This window comes from Trachemys scripta, chromosome 1, assembly GCF_013100865.1.
Source record: "Trachemys scripta elegans isolate TJP31775 chromosome 1, CAS_Tse_1.0, whole genome shotgun sequence".
NCBI classification, from domain to species: Eukaryota; Metazoa; Chordata; order Testudines; family Emydidae; genus Trachemys; species Trachemys scripta.
In genome coordinates this window covers 189,257,268-189,282,378 of record NC_048298.1, presented here as the reverse complement: position 1 = coordinate 189,282,378, position 25,111 = coordinate 189,257,268, and the positions used below count along the sequence as shown (strand labels likewise).

Genomic DNA, 25,111 nt, shown 5'->3' with positions numbered 1-25,111 from the left:
CACCATTGCAAAAAAATGTGGGCAAAGTGTGTGCGTGGGGAGGAGGAGTTGGGGGAATCTGCATCAGAATGGGGAAAGTATAGGAAGAAAAGTATTCATTTCATTCTGCAAAATATGGCTTGGATTGGGGGTAAGACTGCAGCTATGTGGGAGAGGGGCCATAACACAAAGACCATTTTGTTTTTTCATTTGGAGATAGGCTAAAGCTACACAATTTTGGACCCAGGTCTACATCCAGATTTTGAACATCCCTAATTTTAGGGGTTCTGTTTTGGGGCCATCTATACATTAAATAAGAATTAATCATAATTTAGCAGGGGAATAAATGTGGGATGTGTATCTTGAAGGAACAAAACAAAGGGAAACATTTATTATGTAAGCATTTAAATAGTCATTGCTCAAATCAAAAGATGGGGAAGGCAAGTACATCTGAAAAGGACTCCCGAGAGAGAGGTTTATTTATTGGACATGTGTTTGTCAGGGTTGAAGATCAAAGATGTGATTCTGTAGTTTGGGGAAAAGTGTGTATAGGGCACGTGGTGAGGGCAGAGGATGGAGTGGGAATATGGAGCAATATTAGATATATCACCTGAAACTGTCATCTCACTAGATCTTACAAGCTAAACAAAGTCAGGTCAGGCTAGTACTTTGATGCAGGATCTTTAAGGATAAAACAAGGTTTTGCAGGAAGTAGTACTGGTGATCCATAGGGGAAAGATAGCCTGCTAGCCTCAGATTAAGGAGACCTATATTATCTTCTTTGCTCAGCCACAGACTTCCTATGTGATCTTGGTCAAGTCACATAGTATCTCTATGTCTCTGTTCCCTACTTCTGCTTCCTAATTCCCAGGGCTATTTGCAAAACAAATACATTAAGGATTATGAGGTACTTAAATATCATGATATTTGAGTATCTCATAATCCTTAATGTATTTATGTACCTCAAACACTTAGCTATATAAGTGCCTAAAATAGGAGTTGTTGCTCTTTCCTTGGCGTTTGTATGAGTATAGTGTCCAGTGTTTGTGGAGGGGCCAAATTTCAGATAAGATATAAAACTGGTCTTGCCCTCTTGTGGTTATTAAAGATTCCATGCCATTTTCACAAGTGATAGGGACTATAATCTTGATGTCCTAGCTAAAATTACATTTTGGATAATTGCCAGTGTAGTTTCAGTTAGCTATCTTCCTTCACTTCCTAGCCTAAACTGTTTTCTAGGATTAGTATGGCCTGTTGTTTCTTTCCAGAGATGATTGTATTCAGAAGTGGGTGAAGTGATTCCAGTATAGGAAGTTAGGTCCCTATGCTGCACTATTGAAGTCAATGGTAGTTTTGCCATGCACTTTAATGTGAACAGGCTTAAGCCCTCTGTTGATCAAGTGCTTTTGGAAATCTAGCAGGATAAAAGGCACAGCAATAGTGTAATAAGACCATGAAATTTATCTTATTTATTTTAGAAATGTATATTGATGCCCATCTGCGTGCCTTAGGTCAATAAAAACAGCCAATTAGAAATCAGCTTAATATAAAAGGACACTCTGCTTGTTAACAAACCTTTCTCTCAGCCAGCCTCCTCCTCCAAACTTCCAGAGCTGGGTGGAAAACAGTTTTTCCATCTTGTAAAAGTTTTGGAGATTTTAAATTTGTTTCCCCATCTCAAATCAAATATAATTTGAAAAGTCAAAATATTGGAATTTTTCACAAACCGATAATCAGAAACATTTTCATGTTCGGTCAATTGAAATCTTTTATTTCAATAATTTTTAAATGTTCGTTTCAATTTTGACCTTTTTATTTTTTTAACTGGTTCATGTATACATTAACTAATTTTTTTTTAAATAAAGTTATTTTGAACTGGAAAACAAAACTTAGCGTTTCAAAAATGTTGAAATGGGATGTTTGGATAATTGTGATACTTGTTGAAATGGACCCCTTCCTGTGAACAGTTTAGGCTGTGGTGAATTGGTATTTTCTTATGAAAAAAGCTTTAGTTGGAAAATTCCTGACCAGTTCTACAAACTTCTTATTATCAGAAAAGTAAGCTGAAACCCTGGACTGATAGACTTAATTTATCCCATTGAGTCCTGCCCGTGAATGAAAACTACCCAACCTCTGAGTCCCAGAGGGACAACTATAGTCCTGGTTTTGCAAAAGCTTATGCACATGCTTTACACACTGTAGGTAGACCCATTCACTTCTATGAAACTTCACTCAGTGGGCAAATTTAAGCATGTGTGTAAGTCTTTGCAGGATTGGGGCATATGTAAGTTTTCTCACCCATGCATACCAGGGTGAGTTGAAAATGCCTTAACTCTGAATTTCTTTATTAACTTAGTTTAAACAATAATCCTTAGAATTTTTGTTATAGCACTTCTTTTTAACAATTCTATGTAATCTAAATGCCAAACCTACAGAAATTCCACTTGTTTTTTCTTTACTTTTCTCCTAATGGGTGAGCAGACTCAGTACTCTGAGTACATTATTCTTGTATTTTGTTTCTAAACAGAATATTAGAGAAATCATTGACACTACTTTTGAGGAATAAAAAAGTAAATGATCAAGTATTAGGCCTAATGAGTTTCATACTAACTTGAAAGGAATTCCTGTACATTTCTAACCCAACCTTGCACCTTTTCTGGGTAGATGTGAAATAATGTGTTGTAAATTTTATGACGTGGTTTTCCATTCACTGCTAGGAAGTACATTTATACACACAAAAATCATTATTCTAAGGCTTTATTTAGAATTTACAGCTTCACAAGTGAAGGGTCCATGTGTCCATCTACTAACTGCTGCAGAATCCAGATGCTGAAAAAAAAAAAGTCTAAAATTATATATTCCGTCAGTGTTAGCTATTTTTAGACATTCTTCAAATGCATTTGAAATAAAATGAAAACAAAGCTATGAAGGCCACAAATCAAAGTATTATTAAAGATGACTTATATCCTTCCAACATGCTTGGTTTAGCTAAAGGTGTACCATATTTCTATTTTTATAATGTATTCAGATTTTTATTAATAAGGTTGGATTTAAATTGCAATGCAAATGCCAGTCTTTCTGATACATACTTTTCCAGAGCTTTTTGCAATAAAAGTCAACACTTATTGAAAGTCACTTTCCTCTCTAAATGTCTGATGTTTATACAGCTGTGGTTTTTTTTTTTTTCAAATTCATACATTTGAAATGGAGGTGCCAAAAGTTAAAAACAGAAATTAAACCAATAGAAATAAGGGGTTTATGCCAAAGACAAATAACAAGGATGAAAAGCTTAAAGGAATATAAGGGAAAATGGATCAGAAGAATTTCAAACCTACTAATGGACTGTGTTTTGTGTCATATATTTGTTCTGCATAAAAACAGCAATCAAAAATATCATTTTTATTTGATAAATGTTTTAGAGAGGCATCACCATATGTATTTAATTTCTTTATATTAATACATTTGAAATAAAAAAAAATAAACATTGCCAGTCACTGCAGACAGGCTGATATTGGTGACAGTATAACCCCAAACATTTAAGGTGGCATATCAATGTCTGAAAAACAATAAAGTGGGATGTGATTTCACCAAAATTAGGAAGTGCTGGTCCCATATTCCATCAGTGCTCTAATTTACTAACTTCTGGAATAGATGTATTAGGAACATTTTTCAGGAGGTTGGATCATCCACTCCATTGTGGGAAGGGAGTATGGAGGAAAAATCTCATTCTATTGGGGTTTAGGAGGGATTTGCTCCCACATTGATTAGGCCCCCCGGGCTGTGATCTGTAGGAGACCAGAGTGATCTGCATGGAGGCCACTGTGTTGGCTCTGGCCTCCTAGCAAACTCGTGGTCTCAGATGCCCTCAGAATCCCCAAGATGAGTGTGATAGGGCCCTCAGTGGCCAGGCAGCTTACTGGCTAGATTGTTGGTTAGGGAAGCTGTACGGGGACCTGACCCCTCCCTCAGGTGCTGGCCCAGGGTTCTGTGTTGCTCAAACCCCTAAAAAGGGGAGATGGACTTTTCTCCCAGCCGTGAGGGGGAAGGGGGAGTTCAGGGCCCGTTTTCCTGGTCTGCTCCCTTTGTGAGCCCTTTTAGTTTGGGGCATGGCCCCACTAATCCAGTTGTCCTGCAGTTGGGGCTTATCTGTAGGTTCCCCTTGGCAGGGGAAGATTTACTTGCGTCCAGTGGCTGCATTAGCAGGCAACTTACTGGTCTGTGCCTTCAGGCAGGCATACAGAGAGCTCCTGCCTCTTCGCCAGTCAGCCCTTGACTGAGCCAGGCTCCCTTCTTTTCTCCCTCCTCCAGGCCTGGCATTGGCTGCAGGTATAATGGGGCAGGGCTAGCTGAGCCCAGAGATTTTCTTTAACCCCTGCTGTGCCAGGCAGCAATCTCTCTGCTCCGTCACAATGGGGCTACAAACATAAAATAATGCAGTGTCAGGCTGTATTATTTCTTCCAGGGAATCTCCACATTGCCAGATGGGGTAATTTGCATCCCTCCTCAGCCTACCTATTTGTCATGCCCTCCCTTGTTGTGCACCCCAGTCCTGTGGTGTATGCCCAGTAGGGGATAGTGATGCAGAATCAGCTCAGTACCCTTTTGTATGTGGAGGAGACCCTCCATACAGGGCTCTAGGATGGGAATGATCAGGCCCGATGAGTGTCACTTAATCCAAACCCATGTTGGAAAAACATACATGCGCCTTCTTAGGTGCATATTCAGTACAGAGTGTTTTGATTATATATGAGTTTATATATCTTCCAACTATGTCAGTACTCAAGATGCAAAAATTCAGCATGTGGTGCCATCATTTGGATTTGTCACACACTCTCTGAAGGACTTTGAGTCCATAAATAAAATAAAAGAGTATTTGTGTCCATATGGAGAATCTGCAACAGATTCTGTATGATATGGAGAATATGCTTCAGTCAGGCCATGCAATAAAATTTACACTGAAATATTCTGCTTTTGAGTTAACTGTTTCAGAAAAAACATGTGTTATAGTAAGCCCAGTATTTCAGCTGCTGTAACTTAAGGCCCAGGAGGACTCTCTGACATTGCACTCCATATGTTTTATGGAAATATGCTAATGAGTGTGAATATAATGCAACTGGAATATGCTTTATGCAAAAGGTCTTGTGTAAGGTATCATTACAAGGCTTATAATCTACTGAGTGTGTTCATCCTTTTTGTATAAATGTATCATTCTTGTATCTGAAGCTAGAAATATGATGTATTACTCTGAAGCAAAATGTGGACCATTAATGGTGGCTTGGAATCTTGATGGCTCCCATTAACTAAGACAATTGGTTGTAAATGGCTCTGTTTACTTGTAAGCCTCCCTGTATACGTGTGTGTGCCAGCCAGTGGGTAATGAAGTCTCACAGGACATGTGAACATGTCACATGATACTGGAATCCATCTTAAACCTGGTGCTTTTCCATTTAGAAGGAAGGGTGGGAACCCAGAGAGAGACAAAAGATTCCAGCCTTGTGCCAAAGATATAAAAGGGGGTGGAACAGAACAAAGAAGGCTGCCAGTCATGAGAAATCCCCTAGTTACCACCTGAGCTGGAACTAACAAGAACTGTACCAGGGGAAAGGATTGGGCCCAGACTAAGAAGGAGTCTAGTCTGTGAAAAAAGCTTATTGGACCATCTCTGAGGGTGAGATTTACCTGTATTCAGTTTCTTAAATGTATTAGGCTTAGACTTGCGTGTTTTGTATTATTTTGCTTGTTAACTTACTTTGTTCTGCCTATTATTACTTGAAACCACTTAAATCCTACTTTTTATACTTAATAAAATCACTTTTGTTTATTAGTAAACCCAGAGTAAGTGATTAATACCTGGGGAAGCAAACACCTGTGTATATCTCTCTATCAGTATTATAGAGGTGGGCAATTTATGAGTTTACCATGTATAAACTTTATACAGAGTAAAATGGATTCAATTGGGATTTGGATCCCATTGGGAACTGGGTGTCTGGGTGCTGGAGATAGGTAACTTGCTAAGCAGTTTTTTGGTTAAAGTCTGCAGCTTTGGGGACGTGGACCAGACCTGGGTCTGTGTTGCAGCAGACTAGCATGTCTGGCTCAACAAGACAGGGTTCTGGAGTCCCAAGCTGGCAGTGGAAAACGGGGTCAGAGGTAGTTTCAGCACATCAGGTGACAGTCGCAAGGGGGTCTCTGTGACCGAACCTGTCACAGACTTCATTGGTAGAAAACCTGCTGGGGGAAGGCTACAGTGGTTCAAAGTAGTTAAAACTTCCTCTTTGTCACTAAAAGGTCCATTGGGCTACCCCAGCACTAAAGCTGGCAGTGGTAGTGGGAGAGGTGATCTGGCTTGGACAGTCCGGGGGGTATGCCACTTGAGCACATCTCCACAGCACTCTCCCCCTGTGAAGGTCCTGAAGGAACTTTAAGCTTTCTCCTTGTTCAGACTCCCCCAAGGAGGACAAGGTATGATTTAATTGACAGTGTTCCTTTGGGTGAATCCCCTGGGGTTTGGTGGCCAAGGCTATGGCAGATAGGTGCAGTTTGCACCACCCTAAACCAGCAAGAGTGAATGTGGTCACAAGTGTAAGAGAAAACAACAAACCAATAGTGCTCATAGAAAATTTTGTGGGTAGGGGGTTGGCTTTTCACTTCACTGAGACATACCTCCTGTCACAAAACTCTTCATTTCCATAATACAACATATTTTCCTCTGGTAAATTCTATTGCTGAACAATAGGTATTTCTTGAATATGACAGTGAAGAGAAATATAAGAGAAATAGAGCAAATGTTAACTATATTTTATTTCCTGCTCATATATATCTAAGCTAAGCTGCTTAGAGCTTGTACTCTATTTCTCACATAAAACTAATTTTAGTCATTATATACTCATGCTAACCTATAAAATGACAGAACTTCACCATGTTTGGCAGAGATGGGTGAATAATTTGCAGGAGATAATTTACTCAATAAATCTAGCCTCTGCTTTGGTTCATGAATTGTCTGCAGACAGCTTACAATGACTTTGAATTTGCTATTCAAAATTATTCACTAAATTTCTGAGAGTAATGTTTGTTCTGTTCATAGTTTGTGGAATCATTCATTACAAGTACTCAAAATCTAAGTGGTGCTGTGTAATTTTGATTGGATACATAGGTTATATGGTATTGCATGTTGCAGAATTGGGTGACTAATTCTTAAAATTAGTTTTCTTATGTAATTACTTAAGTTTGAGGTTAAAATCTAATCTATATTTATCTAATTTATTTTTCTAATATTAGTTTAAAATGTGTGGTTTCTACCATTCCTGATGATACGAATTCAATTATTTAATCAAGTAAATATTCACAGAAAATTTGAGGTATTCATCCAGTTTTATTTAGATATTTTAAAATGTTATTGTTTCTTGTTTCTTATTTAGATAGCATCAGCCTTATGGTAAGTGCTTACATATGACTGAAAATGTTAATATTTGAATCACAATGTTGTGTAAAGCAAAGCCAATTTGATTTTTATCCAGCACTTTCAGTGAGTATATATGAATCAGTTTCTCTCTTAAGTGAATGGAAATCAGCGATATAGATATCTGATAGAAACCAATCCAGGGTCCTCACAAAAGGAGCTCTCACAATGGCGTTCGTAGACCCTAACTTAGCTCTGATGAAAACATGTGATCTTCAGAAAAAATCTATAATAAACTTCCAACCAGTGATCTGATTACAGTGTTCAAAGTTGTTTTTGCAATGGAAAGTACTAGAGACTTGCTTATAAATATAGAAAACTGAGAAATAATAATCATTTTCCTTTACATTTCTAGGTAGCCCAGATTAGTGGGGGAGAGCTGCCTGAAGGCATAGACTTTTTGGTTTCAAACACCAAATCGGGGGCTGATTATGCAGGACCTCTATGTGTAGAAATGTTTTAAACTCAAAGGGAGTTCAGCCCATAGAGGGCTTGCAGGAAACAGATACATGGCATGAATCTAGAGAATATCTATTTGGTTACCCATTGTTATTGAGAAGGATTTCATAATTTTGCTTTCAAAAATACTCTTATTTGACTTTACCTTTCAACAAAAGATATTCCATTTCCCTAGTTTGTGATTTCAGTCTTGGAATAGTCTCTCAGTATTTCTTTCCCTTTTATTGCATATATGAACGTTGTGTCAGCTGAGATTAAGTATTGCATGGGTTAAAGCTTTTGAAAAGGGCTTTGTCTTTAGCAGTGAGCTAAGCATAAATTGGAGAGAACCACCATTTGGAGATATATTCCTGTCCTGACGTCACCTTACTTTCAGGCGAGGCCCTGTTTTTCTTTGGAAAGTTGTATTTCTGTAGAGTGCTTGTGTGCATAATTGTAACCTTCAGACAGAAATTACATGGCGGTCACTCCAGTGTGGTATGTTTTGTTTTTGTGGAGTTTATGGCTCTGCACTTTCAGGTTAGCAGATAGCCTGAAAATGTAGATATAGAAATTTGACAACTAATCTGGAGTGAAACAGAATGGCAATAAAACAGACCAAGCAAGAGTTTGATTCGATCCAGCAGCTTTTTTGGTGAACTCTGTGGTTTTCCACTTGGAATCCACGAGGTCGTGGATACATTCTTTACTCTCCCCAAGGTATTTCATGCATGTGTATAAGTATCCTGTAACAGGATAAGCATCAGGGACTAATCATTATCAAACACTTCTACGCTGTATTGAAATAGACAGTCAAAACCTTGAACTATGGAAAGCAGTCATCGTAGTTAAATGTGTCAGACGTGACTCAAAAGTCTCCTTCCTTTCTGAAGATATTACTTCATTCGTTTTAACCACATTTGTAAATGGCCTGGAGTGAAGAGATACTGTTTGGGGAATTCCAAACTCTTTTATACATAGTTGGAATGTTCAGGAATAGCTGCACTGCATTCCACATTGATGCATAATCCAAGTTATAGGTTTGAATAAAGACATGGTATTTTTCCAAAAAATAAAAAATGTTATTGGTCAAAAGCATATTATATTGGGAGCTAATAATAATAAAAACATTTTTGGCTGGTCCTACTGTGGAATAGCTAATTGAGGGCTGTATCCTGCCATGAGATCTGAGGGTTAGAACTTAAAATAAGCAGCAGCACAAATGACTTATCTGTGTTACATTGTGGAAATGTGACTTCTCAACACAATTCCATGTTCTAAAGAGGGTTTTCCACAGCTTCTGTCATACTGCTCCATTGGTCCCTGTGGCTCTCCAAGCAAGGGACACTGTTTGGTCAAAAAGGGAGGTTTATTACCTACCAACAATATTGATTTTATTTCTTCAAAATGCATGCAGCTTAGCATTATATCGTATAAAAAGGATGCACCATCTCCTAGATGGATTAACTACTGCTTAAGGGCTGCTTCAGGGGTAGAGACACAAGGGTAATAGCATCTGTTTGCACATACAGATGTTAAGGGCATAAAGCATTCATTGATAGTATTGAGTTCACCATGGATAGGGTCATCCAAGAGCCTACAAAATCAGGCCATTAGCTCGTGAAAGATGTCCGAAGAATGATCACATATGTCTCCATTCTCACTTACCACCTTCCTTATGCCAACACTCTGACATGTTACATACCAAAAAGAAAATAATTTTTTTATTTTTTTTTTAAAAGTCATTTTTGCTGAAAATTTTCTTTTTGAAGCTTTTCAGGTTTTTGTCAAAACATTTTTTTGTTTTCTGTTGAAAATGAATTTTTGTGTTTATGTGAAAATTTCCATTTTGTCAAAAATCCATTTTCCATTCAAAAAAACATTAAGGGAAAATTGTCAACCAGTTCTACTAGAAGCACAAATTTAACTTAAAAAAGAAAAACACTTTATTTAAATTCAGCTGCCAAAGAATTTATTATTTATTTAATATATTTTCAAAAATGGAATTTACTAACATTTCTGGACAAAATTCACAGGTATTTTGTTAGGTGGTATTAGACACCCCTTCCCATCCCTGTCTGACTTCCACCACTACTGCTGTGAAAATCAGTATATATTGATGTAACTTACATTCTGAGGAGCTGGAGGAAGGTGTAAATTGTATCAATTTGTATTCCCTCATAGGGTGGTTGAGTGGGTGTAAGGAGATCTAACTGACTCCGGGGGATTGTAAGGTGTTCTGATTTATGTATTACTTCTGAATTTGGTCCTCTGGTTCTATATTGTTGTTTTACTCACTCCCTTCATTTAGAGTGATGAAATCCCGTTCAAATAGTGTACATTGATAGAGTCAATCAGTGGTTTCAACCTTTTTTCATTTGCGGACTCCTAAACAATTTCGAATGGAGGTATGGATCCCTTTGGAAATCTTAGACATAGTCTACGGAACCCCAGGGGTCCATGGAGCACAGGTTGAAAACCACTGGTGTAGATGAAGCAGCTGCCTCTGCAATGAAAATATTTCATCCAGCATATTCCCTCTGCAAGGTTTTATTCTTGAGGTTTCTAGCGTGCATGGATTATGACAAAAGAAACAAAAATTAAAACGGTTTTACTCAACCACAAAATAAACAGAAAATCCTCCGCCAGTGTTATACAACTCAGTGTGGAGATCTGCTCTTCTGTTCAAGAAAGCCCACTGGACTAGAAGAGCAGGGATGTTTGTAGGTGGCACATTGGCTGAGTCTGCCCAAACGATCCCTGATTTATAAATTCTGATTTATAAACAGTACTACAATTCCAGTTCTGGGATTTTCTCAAGCAGATACTCAGAGGCGGCTTTACCATAAAACACAAGGTGCCCTGGCATGGGGCCACCCAATGAGGAGGGACCCCAAGACCGGGCAGCTCTGCCGGCAGAAGCTTGGTCCTGCTGGCTCCTGGGTCTCCTGCTGCAGGTTCTGCCTCCACCGTCAGCCAAGCTCCCCCTCCCGCACCTCTTCCCCGCCTCCTCCCCCGAGTGTGCGGCATTCCTGCCCCTCCTGCATCCTAAGTGCTCCACACCCCAGCTCCCTGCTTCAGCCCTGAGCCCCCTCCTGCATCCTAACTCCTGGCCAGACCCTGCATCCCAGCCAGTTCCTACACCCTAACTTCCTCCCAGACCCTGCACCCCCAGCCCTGAGCCCCCTCCTGCACTCCAAGTCCTGGCCAGACCCCGCACCCCAACAATTTTTTACATTGTTTTTATAAAGCGCTCTTATCCAAAGTGCTTTACAATAGTTAGCTAACAGTACAAACAATATTTGGAAAGATCATTAAGTGGTCTGCTGAGACCCTCAGCGATTTTCAAGTGGTCTGTGGAAAAATAAATTAGACTACAAAAACAATCAAGGTACCTCACTTTATTTTCATTTACTTCCTATAACTTATAGGAGGAGAATGAAGAAAAAAGAATGAAAAACGGGGGCAGGGGGGGAGATGAGAGAATGTTCTTTTTCTTGGCTGGATCCCAAGGAGGGGCCCCAACAATGAAGCTGAGCACAGGGCCCCACTAACTCTAAATCCACCACTGCAGATACTATTAATGGTCATGAATTCTGTCATGTGAGGAATTTACCTCTGGCAAAATATTCCTTTGAGGTGCACGATAGTCACTTTTCAGTTCTGGAGCAGTATCTCACAAGCCTATGTGGAAAGAGAAGATTCTCATTTGCTCACTGGAATCCATAACAATTGCTTCTGGCTCTGGAACATTATTCTGTACAGAACAGCTATTTTTCTTTCTTTCATGGATTCCAAAATGTATTATATCATCTTCTTCTCCTTCTGAGCCTTGCGCATGGTAACTAAGTCTGGGTGAAATCCTGGCCCCAGTGAAGTGAATGGCAAAAATCTCATTGACTACAGTAGGTGAGGACTTCACCCCTGAACTTTAAGAGTACCAATAAAGGACTTAATTCACCTCTGAGTGCAGTAGTGAAGTGAAAATTGCACCCCCTGCACCAGCAGAACAACTGTGTCACCTAGGGCATTCACTTACCAAGGGAGAGCAGCTTTAATTTCTGGCAGTAGCCATATGCTCCAATTACACAGCCGCTGGTCTGATACAGGCTGTCCAGGGGACGTGCTAAATCATCACCTGCCCTGGGTATTCTAACCTGGTCTTGCTGTACACCCTGCCTTACCAGTGCCAGCTAAATCTAGGTGTCCAGATAGAGTGAGATTAGCCTGGGTTCCATTGGCAGGTGCTGATAGAACCTAGGGAGTGAATACAGCTCCACATTTTAAAAATGCTCAAACATCTTAAAATAGATTCCTGTAAAATATATAGCATATGCAGGCTACATGATAATGTGATAGGGTTTAAAGGCTTTACTGGCACTCATTTGGGATGATTTGTATAACTCACTCCTGGATTCACCCCGTGAAAAATAGTAATGATCCCAAAGCCCTCATGCTAATAAAACCTCTGTACAATACCACATCATATTATTCACTACATTACACATGTGTGTGCTTAAGTAAAATTTCCACTGCTGTCTACCATTCATAGCTTTTCATATCATCTCATACTTATATATTTATGAACTGTACGTTTGTACTGCTGTTAGGCTATGCCCTTTGGAAGGGGTGATAAGAGACTGTTCCTAAAGTGTAATTATCAGCTGGAAGGGGGCTATTGAATAAAATTCCACCATCCCTCTGTCTATAACTGGCTGTTTTGGGGTGTTCCTTGAATATGATCATTGCCTTCAGTGGAGCTATACCAATTTACACCAGCTGAGAATCTGGCCCATGAAATATAGCAGGTCAGTTTTCATACACCGAGGATTCCACCAGTTAATGATGAATATAGATGCAACAAGCTGGAGTTTGCATATTATACATTTTTCAGATAGATATTGTGGGCCAAATTCACCCCTGGTGTAACTACATGCTTTGAGTTGGCAAAAATAAGCACTGACAGAATATAACTCTAAATTATACTAATGGCCAAATTCGGCTCTGAGTTTCAGTACATGTAGCTCAGAGTGGAATTTGGACCTAAATCTGAGTTCATCTGTTAAACTGAATGGCAGGACATACTGTCTTACTGTGTTTTAGTGGAATGCATAGAACCTGCATCTAGGTAAGCATAATGTGCCAATTTGTGAAAAAATAATTTATGCTGTCATTATGAAGGGAAAGATTGCACAGGGGAAACACTACTAATGTAACAACAGGTGAGTAGACCCTCTGGAGTAGAGGGAAGACTTCGCCAAATAACTAAGAGTTTATCATTGTGTACATTAGTCTGATCCTTTTGATATGACTATAAAAGGGAAAAACAATTTAATCACATCTGTTCATATTTCCAAGGCTCTTTGATGTATGCATACAACTTCAAGATATTTCAGTTGGAGTTGCAAGTATGAATGGAAAGGGTAGTAGACTCTATAGTTTATATCGGTCTTCAACTACAGAATTTACATATTATTGGTAGAGAGTATGTAAAAATGCATACCCAGGTTTGGTTGATTGCATCCTGTGCTATCATTTTATTTTTATTTTCTCATTGGAGTTCAAATGGACCTGAACACAACTGTGGAATTTGTCCCCCTTAATTTAGTATCTAATGAACAAATGCTACTTTGTTATGTTCTGTATATGTGCTTGTAAAACAAAGTGAGTGAAACTTTGTAAAAAGAAGAACAGGAGTACTTGTGGCACCTTAGAGACTAACAAATTTATTAGAGCATAAGCTTTCGTGGACTACAGCCCACTTCTTCGGATGCATAAATTTGTTAGTCTCTAAGGTGCCACAAGTACTCCTGTTCTTCTTTTTGCAGATACAGACTAACACGGCTGCTACTCTGAAACCTGAAACTTTGTGTAAACTAGGGACACCTGGAACTATAAGAATTTTGCTGAAGTACAGTTAATGTAAAGCACTGCTCTGACACTAAAATATGCTCTGGCTCACCATTTAGGCCCTGATTCAGGAAAACACTTAAGTACATATTTAACTTTAAGTATGTCCTTAAGTCCCATTAACTTGGGACTTAAATACATGCTTAAAGTTAGGCACATGTTTATGTGCTTTCCTGGACAGAGATGCTTTCCTGAATCCAGCTTTTATAGCTTGTTACTGCAAGGTGCTGAGTAACCTCTGGGGGTGCTCAGCACCCGTCGGAATCAGGCCTTTAAACTAGAGGCATGCTTAGCAAAGATTACAGTGCCAAATATACAGCTAAGGGCAGACCCTTTGACAGATTGTGACGCACAAACATGACATGCATGAAACTCAGGGGTTGGGGTAATTCTGACAAAAAAATATTATCTGGTTCAGAAAGTTAGTACCGGATGTCTGAAACTTTTATGTCTAACCAGTAAAGGTGGAAGTGAAATTATTTAAATAGTGGTTTTATTTTTTTGCGGAAAAGAAAACAAGAAATATAATGGAGGTTTTTTTAGGCAATGATTTGCTTAGGTAGAAATACAAAGTTGTGCTTTCTGTAGGCTGGGATCTAGAAGGGCACCCTTTCTGGCCTGATGAAGCTGTAAATGGTTGTCCAGGTCAGAATTAAGACTGTGTTATGACAGATATGGCTATTTCCTGCCATGCCTTGTGAGAACTCATTGAATTAAGTTTAAATATCTTTGCAGTCCACTGAAGGGTTTTGAAGGACAGACACCTACTAGAGCCCCAGGTGGAGTTGAGGTGACCTCTGGCAAGCTTTTTAGCAAGTGTGTTTTCTTGTTTTTAATATGTTTTCTCAGTAATACATTTATTCTTAAGGTGAAAACGCTTGCTTAGTGCTGTGTGGTAACATAACTGAGGGTGTCATGGGAGTCTCTACTCACTATCGGAGCACTTCCTGCTGGCCGTGTCTGGGGATTAGCTCGGCCAGCCCAACACCCTCTTCTTGCAGTTCCTCAGCCTGCTGTCTCACTCTGTGGCCCCTCTCTTGCTCCTCAGGAGCTGCCACACTTCATCTTCATGGCTTAGCCCTCCAGCCAAGTCACAAATAGTCCTCCCCTTCCAGGGTACTATCAAGGCCTTCCACACCATCCCAGATGGTCCTTAACTGCCCTGGCTGAGCCACTCCGTTAGTAGCCAGAAAAAGTGGACCCATACAGTCTTCAAGTTCACTGCCCAGATTGTACCTCTCATTCAGTGGCTGTTAGGGGAACCCAGCCTTTCCCTCTACTCTGGGTTCCAGACCAGAAATCCTGCCTCCAGTACCCAAGATCTGTACGAAAACAAACCTTCCTGCCACTCCTGGACTCCTTCCTATCTTGCCTGTCCCAGGCTCTTATTCTCCACCCTTTTAGCCAACCCCCTATCTCTTGGACCTGATAGACAAACCCTTCCTCTTGAGTTCAAATCCCTTTCTCTCCCTTGTCCCAGGGAGAGTGACTGCAGTCTCTTTTCGCCTACCAGCTTCCTGTTTTTATAGAAGCCCCACCTGTTCCTGCACAGGTGACTTTCTCTTACTTAGAGCTCTCCTGTCTGAGTAAATATTCCCCAGTTTGCAGCCTAAGAAGTTCATTGGCCCATCTGTTCTACATTAACCTCTTCAGGTTAACCTTTAGGGTTAATGTGAGTGTGAGGGCCACGCCCTATCACAGCAGGCAATACGCTGAGCGTAGAGTCTGGAGAGAAAGCAAAGTGAAGTCCTTGGTCTTTTAGGCAGTCAGTCTTGCTGGGAATATCACAGTGTAGGCTGGGAAGTGTGCAGCCTGGAAACCCCCTGGTTAGGAGGGAGAGAGACATGGGTCTCTCTGCCCAACAGAGGTGATGGCTGAAAAACCAGGAACCTAGGCTATGTCTAAACTAGCACTTTTGTCAGTGAAACTTTTGTCGGTCAGATGTGTGAAAAAACACCCACACACCCATGACTGATAAATGTTTCACTGACAAAAGTGCCAGTGTGAACAGTGCTAAGTCAGCAGGAGACTGTCTTCCCCTGACATAGTTACAGCCATTCTTTGGGGATTCTTTAATTATGCTGGTGGGAGAGCTTTCTCCCGCAGGCATAGAATGGCTATCCAGGAGACCTTACAGCGGCACAGCTGCATTAGTACAGCTGTGCCACTGTAAGGTCCGTAGTATAGACATAGCCCTAGAGTGGGTGCCTTTGGTGGACCACAAGTGGGGAATTCAGGTGCAGTGGCCCTGAACTGTGACATATGCTATTGAAACAGCAACCTCCATTTGGGAGCACTGCTACAGATGAGTGCCTTAAATAGAAAAAATATAAAATTGCCATAACCTATCCACGTTTCAAACTCAGACTGAACAAACATTTTCTTTGATTTCCAGTTGGATTTACAAATTTCTCCCACCCTCTCTTTTGTAAAGAATTCTCTGTTTTGGCCTCTAGATGTAGATTGAAAAAGTACCAGCATAATCCAGTCAGTTTTGCCTAAGCTACTGCCCCTGGCTGTTCGCTCCAGGCAAATTTAAGCTCTGATGCTATGTCTACATACACTGCAGTTAGACACCCACAGCTGGTGGGTGCTAGCTGACTCTGGCTCGCAGGGCTCAGGCAAAGAGGCTGTTTAGTTGCAATATAGACATTCCGGCTCGGGCTGCAGCCCGAGCTCTGGCATCCTCCCATCTCTCAGGTTCCTTGAGCCCGGACTCCATCCTGACCCCAACATCTACACTGCAATTGAACAGCCTGCTGCTCTGAGCCCCATGAGGCTGAGTCAGCAGGCACAGGCTGGCTGCGGGTTTTTTATTGCAATGTAGACATACCCTAAGAAGTCTGGTGATCCTGTTCCAAAAGTACTAAACTGATGCCTGTCATAGTTTTCCCATGTAGAGTGAAGCCCACATATGTTAATGACAGGTACATTAGTGAACGGATGTATTTAAATTCTTTACCAGTGGCCAGATTTTTAAAGATATTTAGGTGTCTAAAGATGCAGATAAGAGCCTAGTGGGATTTACAAAGGGCCTAAGTGATTAATTCCTATTTAATTCAAGTGGAGTTAGACACCTAGGTGCTTTTGAAAGTCCCATGAAACGCCTATCTGCATATTTAGGCACCTAAATGCCTCTGAAAAATTGCCCCCAAATCTTATTTTATGGGCTAAATTGTGGCAGCTTTTTCTGCATATATGGTAAAGGAGATGGGAAAGCTGGGCAAAACCCTTAACCACGCGCTCTCCACCCAAACCTGAAAAATTCACATACTGCAGATCCTCCCTGATCAGACCCATAAAGTGGCACTTTTGTTTGGTACCTGAATGGGCATGTTCAGCTGTTTATCATGGATACTCCCTGTCCATGTTTCTCTATATCTCCCATTAGCCTCGCTCACTATGATTTTAGTCCTGCAAGGTGCAGAACACCTAAACATCCCATTGACTTATGTGGGAGTTGCTCTTCCGAAGAGCCAATAAGCACCTGGCAGGGAGAGGGTTAGAAAAGTATTCAGGTCTTTGTGAGCAATTCAGTCACAATACCTGACTGAGTCTAGCTATCTTCCTAAAACCCGAATGAAACATTTCAAAATAGATTGGGGGAATAATTTGTATTTGCATGTCAGGCAAACCTGCATTGCTTTGGGCTGACAAAAATAATCACTGATGCAGCAAAACTCTAAATTTTCTTCGATAATTTTTCACATTTTTCCAGTGGCTGTAAAAATGATGACCATGATGACAGAGGAAGTGAAATAAAATCTCACAATTTATACAACTGTAATATTTTAATATATGACATTTTGAGATCTTAAAATTTTCATCCCATAAAACACATTGGATAATGCTGCTGATGTTTGAAAAGGGGTTTGCAGTTGAAAAAGGAGTTAGGTTCATTTGTTCAATAATTAACTTTTTTAAAAAAATTAAAAATTGCACATCTGTTTTGCATGAATTGTACCAACACTTCAAATCACGTGGGAGAGAAATCTCCAAAGAACACAATCACTCCAACAACCCGTATGATCTTCCATGGCTAGCTGGGGAAACTGTACCAATGGTTCACCTAACTGTGAATTTTGCTTGTATTGGGCTTTCCGAATTCAGTCTTAAAGTTTACTAACCCACTTCCCATTGACTTCAATGGGAGTAAGGTTGGGCCCTTTGAGTAGTAAAGAGAAAATTCACTAAAGGCCAAATTCTGATACCTTTAATCACACTGAGTAAAACTTTATTCCACAAGTGGTCCCATTAAGGTGCAACACAATGAGTCAAGGTATCAGCCTTTGACCATGACAAGTAAATAGAAGCTTGAACCTCAAATGATCTTAGCTGTAAGAACAGAATTATTAATAATATCATCTTGTCACTTTAAAAGACAAAAAGGAGTTCAAGAATGTAAAGGAATCACTCTGCATGGAAAATGCGGACTTTCCAGGCTTTTAAGGGAAAACAGAGAAAAATGAGGTATAACTAAAATTATGTTTTTGTGCTTTGTTTTCCTACTACAAACCGTACTCTTTAGCACATAGCTAATGTTCCTGTTATTGAGCAATATGTTATTTTAGAGGAGACATTACTTAAAAAATAAAAATATTGTCTAAATAATACTGTACTATCAATCATATATTGGGAATTTCAAAAGTTCTGTGTTTTAAAATGCTATTGAACTAGATGATGGGCCAGAGCCCCAGCTCTTGTAGATGGGCACAGCTCCACTGAAGCAATCAACTGAGGATCTGCCCCAATTATATTGCATCTAACAGGGGAAGAAGAAATTCTAGAGCAACTCTGCCCTATATTAAGAATACCAGTGCTATACAATTAGAGCCCAATCCTGCAGTTCTTATTCAGGGAGAATTGCCTGTTAAGTTTAAAGGAGAATTTTCCTGAATAAGGAACACAGGTTCAATCCCTGACTTTGTTTTCTCCTTTAAGAAATAGAACCAATAATATCTTACATACAGCATCAGCTGTATTTGCTATAGGGAAAAAAAACTTATTTCTCCAGAAAAGAAAATAGTCTTATTGGAAATAAATATAAGCATATAGACTCTTATGTGATTTTGTTTTCTTGTTTGTGCAGCTGCCTTGGGGTTTGAACTGGTAAACACACTGGCCTCTTAAAGGACATGATTCAGACTGTCCCAGATCCAGCAGCTCATATCAAGGTAAGTTTTTTGTTGACTGTAAGTCTTTAAATGTTTAGAAAATAATAATGTTAAGGATTGTATATTCATATTGCATGCCTTCTGTATGGCTCAAAATTTTATCAATTTACTGTATTGGCTTTTTCATTCCTTTATAGTTGTATGTCGTCAAATACTTCACAATATTAACTTTTTTTTGATACTTGTTCCAAAGACTGAAATAGACTTCAGTTGGTCCTATCGCATCGAATTTTGAGGATAAGTCTCTGTGGATTATAGAGCTATGCTTTTTTTGCTTAAAATTCATGATGTTCAATAAGTGAATCCACCTGGAAAATACAAAGCTCACACAGCACAGATCCTGTTCCGTTGAAGTAAATGGCAACACTTCCACTGACTTTATGGCAGTAGGAAACTGCACATAACATAGAAAACAAGCAAACTAAAAACCCATAAAAAAGAGTAGATTCTTAGTTGTATATAAATCAGTGGGAGTTTGGCCACTAACTTCAGTGGGACTAGGATGTAGTCCAAAATGCAACACTGCTTTTCTACATCTTGAAAATGGTAATATTTTTTGAGCTCCACTGTGTCCATCATATTAGAGCCCAAAGCATTTTCTTACCCTTCTATCATGGAACAGATAATATTTATCTAAGTAGACTTACAAATGTAGCCAACTGCTGTATTATTAAGAACACTACAGTTCTGGAAATAGAACATATGCAGTATTGTACCACTTGAGCCCAACAAGCTAATGTTGAATACTGTATTTCTGCCTATTATATCATTTTAAAGGCCTTATTTGGGAAGAGTTTCATAACTGCTTCGGAAATTTACCTCCTAAAGAACACGGCTGGAACTGTCATTGTCCAGTAAAGTAATGCATCCGTACCAGTGTCAAAAGCCTACCGATATTTATTTACATCCAATACTTCAAGACACTGTTGTTTAGGTTATCATTGCTCCAGCTGCCTAAAGATATCACATGATAAATAAAATTGCAGCAGTAAGAGAAATAGATTGACTATGCAGTTTGGTGCTGATCAGATTTTAAATGAAATGTAATGTTTCTTTTGATATCCAGTTCTGAGTATTAAAATCTTCTGGGTTTTATTTGTATCTTAACATTGGGGTTTACAGTATTTGATTCAATTTCTTCTGTTTGCTTGGTCATAGTTCTGTTCGCTTTTTTACCTTTTTGGAGTTCCTACTCAGTCAACTGAAAAATACCAGTCAGCAGCCATAATATAGAATAACTACATTTCTGAAATTTATTTTTATTAAGTTGTAAGTTAAAACAAAAGTACATGGCTATGGGGAAAAAACACTTTTCACAGTCTTCTTGTATTCAGATGTTTTTAAGGAATATGAGCAGTAAAATATTGATGTGCATAATAATCTGATATGAAAATGGTAACAATTCAAATGTTTTTAAGGCATCAAATATATTTTTGCAGAGTGTTGGTATTTTCAGAGCCAAAGATAACACCAAAAAGAACTGAATTTCACAAATTTTGCCAAAAATGGCATCAGAAGCAGTTTTTTTCACACTGGGAATTGAATTTCAAAGGGATGGGAGGTGCGGGGACGGAGGGGGTTTGTGTTTGTGTGTGACTTTTGCGGGAAGTCTAATAATGAATGCTTCTGACAGGCTGGCAATTGCAATCAACCATTTTTTCCTACGGGTGTAGAAAACACACAAGCATAGGTCCTACATCTTCCAGCAACAGTTACTAGGCTTTTTATAAACTAAATTTGAACCAGGCCTGAGACATGTCCATATCCAACTGTGCTTGAAAAACACTTACTATAGACACAGAAGACTTATGTTATTCTATCAACCTAGCACTGCTGAGCAAGCAAACTGTATAGTTATAGGAGTAAGAAATGGAGTCTGTTTGCAGCAGCAAAACATGCAGAAATTGGTTATATATTAACATTTGGGCAAGTATTTTAGCCAATCCATGTGCTTATCATGTTTGTTGAAGTGGAGGGGAGAGAATGAAATCAGTACTAGTCGAAAAAACTTCAGATCCTCCACATTAATGATAGAATTTACTTTTGTATAAACATATTGTCCAAAAAGAACTAGGGGATGATCCATTGGTCAAGACTTTAAAAGTGGACTAGATGAATTACCTAAAATATACCACAGGGAACAATCATGTATTGATAGGGGAATAAACTAAGAGGCCTAATATGTCTTTTTTTATCTCTAATTTCTATTTTTTCAGAGGGCTAGAGTAATTTGGCTTCATTTTAGTCATTGCTATAGTGTTGTTCGGTTGTAACTATTACTTTACGTCACTGAATGTGTGTTCATATACTTCTGGAGAAAATACTCATTCATGCACATTTAAAATTGCAACTTTGAAGTTCACTTTCCAGGAACATCTATGTAACTACAATTTGACAACTTGTACATTTGTTGATAGTGAACACAAAAGGAGAGCATGTATGGCCAGTGTAAATATTTGTAAACATTTCTTTGCAGTGAGAGTGATTATTTTTTCATTATGTCGTTTACATTAGATATACAGAAAAAAGCCCCAGTTGCCAAAAGAAAAAATTAACCATTGTTGTATAACCTAGAAGATAATAAGGCTAAGGCAGGCTTCCTGCCTGTCCCGGCACTGCAGACCACGCTGTGCCCTGGAAGCGGCCAGCAGCAGGTCCGGTTCCTAAACGGAGGCATGCAAGTGGTTCCGTGTGGCTCTTGCCTGCAGGCACCGCCCCCCAGCTCCCATTGGCTGGGAACCAATTGGCGGAACTGGTGCTTCGGGTGGGGCAGTGCGTGGAGCCCCATGGCCCTCCCAGCCTAGGAGCTGGACCTGCTGCTGACCACTTCTGGGGTACAGCACGGTGTCAGAACAGGTAGGGACGAGCCTGCCTTAGCCGGGCAGCACTGCCAATGGGACTTTTAATGGCCTGGTCAATGGCACTGACCAGAGCCGCTGCAATCCAGTGCCTTATATTCTGCGACCCAGTACTGGGTCGCGACCTGCAGTTTAAAAACCACTGATTTAGATAATGGCATACAGAGTACACTTACAAAGTTTGCAGATGATACCAAGCTGGGAGGGGTTGCAAGTGCTATGGAGGATAGGATTAAAATTCAAAATGCTCTGGAAAAACTGGAGAAATAGTCTGAAGTAAATAGGATGAAATTCAATAAGGACAAATGCAAAGTACTCTACTTAGAAAGGAACAATTAGTTGCACGCCTACAAAATGGGAAATGACTGCCTAGGAAGAAATCCTGTGGAAAGGGATCTGGGGGTCATAGAGGATCACAAGCTAAAAGTGAGTCAACAGTGTAGCACTGTTCCAAAAAAAGCAAACATCATTCTGGCATATATTAGCAGGAGTATTGTAAGCAAGACATGAGAAGTAATTCTTCCACTCTACTCCATGCTGATACAATCCCAACTGGAGTACTGTGTCCAGTTCTGGGCGACACATTTTAGGAAAGACATGGACAAATTGGAGAAAGTACAGAGGAGGACAACAAAGATGATTGAAGGTCTAGAAAACATGACCTATGAGGGAAGATTGAAAAAATTGGGTTTGTTTAGTCTGGAAAAGAGAAGCCTGAGAGGGGACATGATAGCAGTCTTCAAATACATAAAAGGTTGTTACAAGGAGGAGGGAGAAAAATTGTTCTCCTAAACCTCTGAGGATAGGACAAGAAGCAATGGGCTTAAATTGTAGCAAGGGAGGTTTAGGTTGGACATTAGGAAAAATTTCTGAACTGTTAGAGTAGTTAAGCACTGGAATAAATTGCATAGGGAGATTGTGGAATCTCCAATAGAGATTTTTAAGAGCAGGTTAGAAAAACACCTGTCAGGGATGGTCTAGGTAATACTTAGTCCTGCCATGAGTGCAGGGGACTGGACTAGATGACCTCTTGAGGTCCCTTCCAGTGCTATGATTCTATAATTCTGTGATTACTGCACTTTACAATGAGAACTGAGGAGTGCCTGATCCCAAAACCCATATACCATCAAACTTTTGGAGTGTTTTAAATTTGAATGTGCAGTTTAAGCCCATCTCTGATGAACATTAAGATTTAAAATTATGCAGCCTGATTGAAGCATTTATAATTTTCATTTTTCATTATTTTCCTCTTCGTTCTCAAAATGCAGTTGCCCCAAACCACAATTTTGTGTTTTCATTCAAAATTGTTTGGCAGGAATGAAAAGAGAAGGATAATTTATGTGGACAATGTACCATGAAAGTATTCAGTTCTAGCTTGGAGTATACAAAGAGGATGAATTGCTTAGAAATTTTGGTCCTGATCCTGCAAACACTTACACATGTGCTTAAGCTCTGTGCATGTGAGTGGTCCCATTACAGTCAATGGGACAACTCGTATGTAGGGCCCTACAAAATTCATGGCCATGAAAAACATGTCATGGAAATCTGGTCTCCCCCCATGAAAACGGGTCTTTTGTGTGGTTTTACCCTATACTATACAGATTTCACAGGGGAACCAGCGTTTCTCAAATTGGGGGTCCTGACCCAAAAGGGAGCTACAGGGGGGTTGCAAGGTTATTTTAGGGGGGGTCATAGTATTGCCACCCTCACTTCTGCGCTGCCTTCAGAGTTGGGTGGCCAGAGAGAGGCAGCTGTTTGCCGGGTGCCCAACTCTGAATTTAGCGTCCTGCCTGCAGTAGTGCAGAAGTAAGGGTGGCAATACCATCCATGCCATCCTTACTTCTATACTGGTGCTGGCAGCGGTGCTGCCTTCAGAGCTGGGCTCCCAGCCAGCAGCTGCCACTCTCCAGCTGCCCATCTTTGAAGGCAGCGCTGCCGCCAGCAGCAGCACAGAAATAAAGGTAGCAGTACTGCAACCCCCTCCCCCCCCACAATAACCTTGCAACCCTCCCACCTCCCCCCCAACTCCTTTTGGGTCAGGACACCTACAATTACAACACGGTGAAATTTCAGATTTAAAAGCTGAAATAATGAAATTTACGATTTTTAAAATCCTGTGACCGTGAAATTGACCAAAATGGACCGTGAATTTGGTAGGTCCCTACTCATATGGGTAAAGTTAATCATGTACATAACTGTTCGCAAGATTGCGACCTTAGTTTGTCATTTAGACAGAGTTATTTCTGGCAAATAAGTAGTGCTTAGTCACATGAGATTGGTGTAATAGGTAACTATAAACAATAAAAATGTTTATTTGATTTAAAATAAGATCAAGAAATTCTCTTGGTTCAAAAAGTTTCAATTCATACAAAGAAATTCATGTTGGACAGTCATTTGTAGAATTTTTGATTTGTTGCAAGTCTTGTGGTACCATGTCCAAGTGTTTATGACAAAGCTTGAGTGCCCTGACTTTTCCAAAATAGTTTTGCTGTAGGAGGATTTTGTGCTGAAAAGATGATGACATCCCGTACTGTTTGAAACAGCACAGGTTTCCCTTATACTTTATTCCTGGAAGAGGGATATTGTTTTAAGTTGGAGCTGTAAGTAATTAGATGCAAAACATGATAGAAAAGATGATTTTGTTCCTGGTACCACATAATCAAGATGTGTTTTGGTATTAACAGAAATTCAGCTGAGTCTGAGGACTAGCCAGCACAGCCTCCAGGCAGATTAATGATCTCAGCTGAGCTGTGGTAGGAGCGCCTGATTGGCCAGACCACCCGCTCATTTGCCGAAGGGAACCAGCAGGTCTGCTTTTAAGCTCAGCAGTTGCTGACTGCTTAATGCTTTGGCCTACAGCTGTGATTGTGGTTGCTCCTGTCCTGCATTAGCTTCTGCCTTGCTCTGGTCCCGCTCCAGCCTTTGTTCCTACCCTGATCATGAGTCTAGCTCTGACCCTTGCCTCTGGTTCCTGACCAGGGTTCTGACTCCTGGCTCTGGTTTCCAGCTCCCTCGGCCTGGTTCTAGCTACTGAGCTGTACTGCCAGTGCCCAGGCCTGACACAGAAGGGTTCAAACTAGGGTTACCATACGTCCGTTTTTTCCCGGACATGTCCGGCTTTTCGGCAATCAACCCCCCGTCCGGGGGGAATTGCCAAAAAGCCGAACATGTCCGGGAAAATGCCGGCCGGGCACTTCCCCTCCCGCGGCTGCTGTGCTCCTCCCCTGACTCTTCGGCTCTGTTTAAGAGCCGAGCTGCCCGAGCGCTATGGGCTTCAGGCAGCCCCCTTGCCT

General features: G+C 40.2%; 1 protein-coding gene across 3 annotated transcripts in view; it reads left to right on the top strand.

Annotated features, from left to right (window-relative positions):
- Positions 1–25,111, top strand: part of ERG (ETS transcription factor ERG) — a 215,070-nt gene that overhangs the window by 40,883 nt on the left and 149,076 nt on the right. For all 3 annotated transcript variants that reach the window (XM_034752850.1, XM_034752845.1, XM_034752875.1), the window contains exon 2: positions 18,876–18,960. In XM_034752850.1, the coding sequence (XP_034608741.1) occupies positions 18,922–18,960 (39 nt within the window). In that variant the 5' untranslated portion in view covers positions 18,876–18,921. The remainder of the gene's footprint in view (positions 1–18,875; positions 18,961–25,111) is intronic.